The following is a 7034-nucleotide window of genomic DNA, read 5'->3' on the forward strand; positions in this document are numbered from 1 at the left end:
TCATTCGTCTTTTCATCTAATTTGTATTAAGGACTTTCGTTTATTATTATTTATTTATGATTCATTATAATATTTAAAGCTTTATTCTTGAGACACCGCATGAATCATAAAATATTGCCCTTTCAGGCAAAATTACGAGACTTCAGACCCCCTTAGGGCGGAGTCTATAAGTATAAGTATAAGGGCGTCGTCATTTCCTCGTAATCCATAAGTATATCCAAATCCCAGAAAATGATTTTAAATACTGAACTATTTACTTAATATATTCTTGTAATATGAATTCGAATTTCATGTAACCGAGAAAACTTTCTTTGGGTAACCGAGCTCTTTAAAAGGAGATTAATTCTTACATGTTAACAATTTGTATATTTTCCCTTTCGCATTTTTACTTTTCGAGTTTGTTCAATTATTAATTCTTATTTTAATTTCGATTATTTTTTATAATTGTGTTAAAACTCTTATACGAGGTTGCGATTATTAATATTGTTGGGGAATTGCCTTGCTTTGATTCCAAATTAATATTGGTTTTAGGTGTTTAAATTTATCTGTCTTCTATATCTCTCTCTCTATATATATATGAAATGTAATTTCTCATACATACTGCCTGTGAAAGGGCTAAGAGAACCCTGTCCTCAAGTACTCAAGCCAGCATCGAAATTGATTCTCTCTTTGAAGGTGTAGATTTCTATTCAACCATAACAAGAGCCCGTTTTGAAGAACTGAATGCTGATTTGTTTAGAAGCACATTGGAACCTGTTGAAAAGGCTTTGCGAGATGCAAAATTAGATAAAGCTCAAGTCCACGATATTGTCCTGGTAGGTGGATCTACTCGTATTCCTAAAATTCAGAAGCTACTGCAAGATTTCTTTAATGGTAAAGAACTTAACAAAAGTATTAATCCAGATGAAGCTGTCGCATATGGTGCTGCAGTCCAAGCTGCAATTTTGAATGGTGATAAATCTGAACAAGTGCAAGATCTGTTGCTGTTGGATGTAACCCCACTGTCTATAGGAATTGAAACTGCTGGTGGTGTAATGACTGTTTTCATCAAACGTAATACAACCATTCCAACTCGTCAGACACAAACATTTACAACTTACTCTGATAATCAACCAGGTGTCTTGATCCAAGTTTACGAGGGTGAACGTGCAATGACCAAGGACAATAATCTTCTTCGAAAGTTTGAATTAACTGGCATTCCTCTTGCACCTAGAGGTGTCCCACAGATTGAAGTTACCTTCGATATTGATGCCAATGGCATATTGAATGTGTCTGCTGTAGATAAGAGTACTGGGAAAGAGAACAAGATCACTATTACGAATGATAAAGAAAGGATTTCGCCAAAATTTAGGAACAGGGATGCAATTTAGGTAGAGAATCGCCAACACGTTATTAAGCAATATTAATAGAATTTAATTTAATCAGTTCATTTAAAAATATCATCACAGATTATCCCCCCCATCTGAAAAGGCTTGCAGTCGCGGCCGTCGACCCAAGTCAGTCCAGATAGTGAGAGCAGAAAATTTAGTTATTAGGAAATTAAGTTAGTAGGAAATCTGATTGGATTTATCTCAAGGCACACAAAATGTTTACATGAAATATGACATAAAATATTTGAATATAATGAATACAGTATATAAAATATAATAAATTATTAATGAAATTATAATATAGTAACTAAGTGCAGAACAAATAAAGCACTAATAACATATTGCTGGTTAGCTACGTGGCAATAGGAAATAGTAATATAACTGAATTTGTGAGTTTATATCTTAGGGCATGCCATTCACAGTTTGTGTAATCATTAGAGTCCGTACAATCATTAGAGTTGTCATTCAGGCTCATCTCCAGTCTTTTACTGGTCTTTGGAGATCTCCGGATCATTTAATTAGCGCTAGAATTATGGATTAGCATTGGCACTGAAAACATTTGAGTTTTTATGTCACGATACTAGAGCTCTTATACTCTTGTTGAAAATACACATTTTGCCAGGTTTTTAACATATTTTGTCACTCTATTTTTCTCTTATTAATGATAACAAAACAAAATTTAACTTCCAACATCCATACCAGTTTTTTGTACACGATGCTGCAGAAACATAAAATGAAATTCAGAAATTTTAACAACTGAAATTTAACTTTTTCAACTGTTGCTACAATTTATAACACAAACATAGGAAAACATGAGCTCAAGGAAATGTGAGGGTATAGTACTCTACTTGTAGTATAGCCTCAATTGAGTGTTTCCCACACGGAAAGTGCATTGAACCTGAAACTCAAGTTTGAAGGAGCCCAGTAAAAGAAAAGCCCAGACAAACTTTTCAGACACTGAGAGATAAATCAACTAGTAAGGGGGACAACAGGATGAAAACTAAAAGAAGGGTTATGGATAGTTTATTGATTTATAAATTTTGATTTATTCATGATGTAATTTAAAGTTCTCGGGTGGATAATAGAACCTTAATTTTGACGCATGTACAATCTCAGTTGGTTTCTTCGTGTGAAAATTTTCCCTGTCGATTTCATAATTAACTTCATATAATTTATTCATAATCCGACAAGGGCCTGAATAGGGTGAAGTCAATTTTCTAGTATTTGGGTATTCAAATTCCTCGTAAAGGACAAAATCTCCAGGTTGAAATTTAGATTCTACAAATCTGATGTCATATCTAGTTTTATTCTTTCGGTGGTATTCGATATTTCTTTTCTTTGCTAAAACCCTTGCTTCATTTAAGGAAGGGTATTTATTTTGATCAATTGGAGATTCAAAAGGGAGGTTACCAAATAGTAAGTATGCTGGGGTGAACTTAGTTACCGTATGAGGGGAGTTGTTATATTCGATAACAACTTGCTCTAGCACTTTAGTCCATGGTACTTTTTTAGAAGAAGAATTTACTTTACATTTTAGTCGACTTACTATTGATTGATTTACTCTTTCTACTTTACCATTTGTCTGGGGATGGTGAGATGAAGTTAAAAGTTGTTTAACATTATGCTTTTTAAGGAATTTTTTTGAATGTAGAGGAAGTGAAGGCTGCATTCCTGTCACTCAGAATTTTTTCGGGGACTTGTATTTGAAATATTTGTTTTAGACAATTGGCATAGGTTTCTGAAGTTACACGTTTCGAGGGAAAAGCCCAGACATATCTTGTTGCATGGTCAATAACTATATGTAAATATTTTTATGTAGAATTATAATAATTAAATCCTTCCACAGTGTCAATAGAGAGACATTCGAAAGGTTTGTCGGTTGGGGGTACGACTTGCATAAGACCAAATTTTTTCTGTTTTTTCTTTTTATTAAGTTGACAAGTATGACAATGTTTAACAAAATTTCCGATATCTTCGCTAATATGAGGCCAATAATATTGAGGGGTGATTAAGTTAAGCATAATTTGAACTCCCGGGTGACCAAAATTTTCATGGGTTTTATTCAACAATTTTAATCTTAAAGATTTAGGTACTACAATTTTATAAAAATTCTTTTTCTTAATTACCATCATATCATTTATCTCTTGGTAATTTTTTTCGGCAGACATTATCAGTTTTTTGTTGTTGGATTATTTCATTTCTATCAAGTAAATGTACATAATGTTGGAGGTGCTGTGAAACAGGATGTCTAGAAAGCATGTCAGCTTCAATATTGGTAGAGCCCTTCTGATACTTTACTTCATAATTGAACATACGTAGTTTGAGTGACCAACGGAAGAGTCTACCTTTTAAATTTTTAACATTTTTGAGCCAAACGAGGGCCGCATGGTCCGTATGTATAACAAATTTTTGTCCATGCAGATAGTAATAGAATTTGTCTAGGGCATCTACTATGGCCAAACATTCTAACTCAGTAATCGTATAATTTTTCTCATAATTTCTTAAAGTTCGGGAATGATATGATACAGGGTGAAGGACATCATTTTCATCTGGGTGTTTCAAAACAGCTCCAACAGCAGTTTGAGAAGCGTCAACAAAAATATGACATGGCCTACTGGAATCATACAATTGTAAAACAGGTTTGGAAATCAGTATTCCTTTCATTTCGTCAAAAGCTTTTTGACATTAGTCATCCCATTCCCACTTGACATCTTTTTTCAAGAGTCTGTTTAATGGAGCTCTAATAGTTGCATAATTCGGAATGAATCTATGATACACATTCACACTTCCCAAAACTCTTTGTAACTCTTTGGTGTTACTGGGGTTTTTTAAGTTTCTTAATAACTTCTATATTATGGTTATCGGGAATTATTCTACCATTTTTTTTTCATAGCCAAGAAATGTGATCTGATCTCTGGCGAACACACACTTGTTTCGATTCAATTTAATATGCTCCTCTTTAAACACCTCAAATAAAATTTTTAAATGTTCTAAATGTTCTTTCTCAGAGGAAGAGTAAACGATTATATCATCAAAGTAACTGCAAGCGAAATTAATTTTATTTTTTGTTAATATTCGTCTAATTGTTCTGTTAAAAATTGCAGGTGCAGTTTTGAAACCAAAAGGGAGTCTTAACCATTCGAATAATCCAAAATTCGTGCAAAAAGCTGATTTCTCAGTATCTGCAGGGTGAATCGGGATATGCCAGAAACCAGATCTCAAATCAATTGTAGAAAATACTTTTGCTTTACTTAATTTGTCTAACAAAGTGTCAATGCGAGGAAGAGGGTTTGCATCTGTTTTAGCCAGGGAATTCGATTTTCGATAATCTATACACAATCTAGTTTTCTTACCTTTCTCACGTTTAAATACTAAAGTCACGGGGGACGAATATGGGCTACAACTTTCTTTAATTATACCTGCTTGTAATAATTGATCAATTTGGGTCTTAATTTCCTCTTCTTCCATAGGGGATGTTCTATAAGGTCTTAATGATACAGCCAAATCAGAATTTAAATTAATTCGTTGAGGTTCAATATCAATATTTCCTACATCATACTTATTTTTAGAAAACACAGATGAATAATCATTTAACAATTTTTTTACGTTATACTCTTTGTTATCGACAGTATTAGAAACAGCATTTTTCACATAAATGTTAGACTGAGAAACTAATTCCTTTGAATTTGTAGTCGATATTTACAGGTTGGAAAATTTCTTACATCATCATCATTATTAACACATGGATAAACATTTGTTGTACCACCTTGAAGTTGGAGGTGTGGAGATATGGGTCGGCTGTCAAAATGGCAGTCAAGTACAATAGCTCTCTGTTTAATATTTAAATTACTACAATCAATACTCAACTCAAATAATTTGCATTCATAAAGTCCTAAAATTACATAATTCAAATTATTATCAAGAACAAACAAGGTAATTTGGTTAATAATCCATCCAATTTTCATTTGTATACAACATATTTTGTTAACGATTATGTTTCCTTTAGTTTGGGTTACTGAAAATGACCTAACTCTTTATACTTTTAAACGTAATTGTTTGTACTTTTAAACGTAATTGTCTAGCCGTTTTGGAAGAAATTATTGATAAGGTTACACCACTGTCTACAACACACTCTAGACGTTTCTTATTGGACAAATATCCCGACACCTTTAATAGTCAACTACTGTGAGGGGTTTCTGGGGTTGGTTCTATTGCAAGGGGCGTAACAATTAGGTGTTTCAGATCTCTCCCCTCTGAGAGGACAAACCTTAAACCAGTGAAAAGCATTTGGGATTCCGTTCCGGATGCAAAGTCTACAGGGACTGGGTGGCAATGGCAATGTATTTTGAGAATTATAATTATGATGGCTTGTAAATCCTGGACCACTGAACCGATTATAAAAATTACTTGGTCTCTGAAAACGTTGGAAATTGTTGGGTCTAGGAGAATCTTGTCTCACAGTAGCTGAAATTCTACTTCTATTAAATCGATTATAATCTTGTGGACTGTTCCCAATCGGAGTAACAAATCTGGTAGGTGCACTTTTGATTTGTTGATTTTCGCTAATCCTAATAAGCTTATGGACATGAGTAAGCCAAGAGATAGGGTCAGAGGGTGCGTTGACCGTCATTAAGGATTTTAATTCTATAGGAAGGCCATCCGTCAGACCCTCCAAGATCATTTCATGAGTTAGATTTAATTTTTTACCAATATCTAATTTTTTGCGAAAATATTGCTTTATGTCCTCTTTATGATTGTACTTGTAATTGGCAAAATCACCAAACGTAGTTAAAGTGGAGTCGAAAAAATTTTCTTTTAAAATTTGGACTAATTCCACATATTTAGTAATTTTATGGCAGTTTTTGACATATACGCTAAGTGCATTACCTTTTAGATATCGAGCTACATTATTAAGCTTCCACGTTTCATCTTTATCTAAATGAGTTTTGTTAAAGTACACAAGCCATGAATTTATATCCATATCATTCTGCGCGTCAAAGGGAATTATACTTGTTTCAGGTTCAGCGCTAGATGCCCTTAATGAATCATCAGGATCAGAGAACTAACTAAAAATAATACTCTTGAAATTTTCCCAAAAATATATTAAAACCAAAATACATCCTTTAAATACCAAATTTAAAATACATTTATACCAAAATAATACTTTTTTAAATTTTCAAAAGAAAAACACTATTATTAAATCAGTAATTATAATTCAATAGTAATAATATCATTTGCATCGCCAATCTTTTTACTAATTGCTTCTGTTTGACTTATTGTGACGAGAATACGAGTGATGAAATCGACACGAAAATACACATTTTTGTGCACTCTTAATTAGATTTTCGCAAAACACGATCAATCACCACACAAGCACAAAGCTCTCGAGAGCAACACAGAACGCCGCTGACGTAGGGAAAGATTTCCATCCTCAAAAGTAGGTCAACGGTAAGAGCACATTTGATGAACGACGAACTTTCGATGGAAACACAGATCACGCATCACAGGGGGCAGAAGGGTGCTTCTCTGGACGTAAAATAATCTGCAGAATACCAGAATACAGGTAACAGAAGGATGATTCTCTTGAAGCAAGAACGCCTAGAGAAAAATGTAGAAACATAGAAGTCGCACAGCGGCAAATTCATCTTAAGTGCGTAACATTTT

At 33.5% G+C, this 7034-nt stretch overlaps 1 protein-coding gene across 1 annotated transcript; it reads left to right on the forward strand.

Moving 5' to 3' along the window:
- Nucleotides 1–596: 596 nt before the first annotated feature.
- Nucleotides 597–1370, forward strand: LOC146996256 (heat shock cognate 71 kDa protein-like; the record flags this gene model as incomplete). The annotated part of the gene is made up of 1 exon (XM_085821399.1): nt 597–1370. A coding segment is annotated over one exon (774 nt), but the record flags the coding sequence as incomplete, so codon positions are not given.
- Nucleotides 1371–7034: the final 5664 nt, after the last annotated feature.

Source organism: Stegodyphus dumicola, chromosome 7 (assembly GCF_044657685.1).
Source record: "Stegodyphus dumicola isolate Sdum_Otavi_A_Nest chromosome 7, ASM4465768v1".
In the NCBI taxonomy this organism is placed as follows: Eukaryota; Metazoa; Arthropoda; class Arachnida; order Araneae; family Eresidae; genus Stegodyphus; species Stegodyphus dumicola.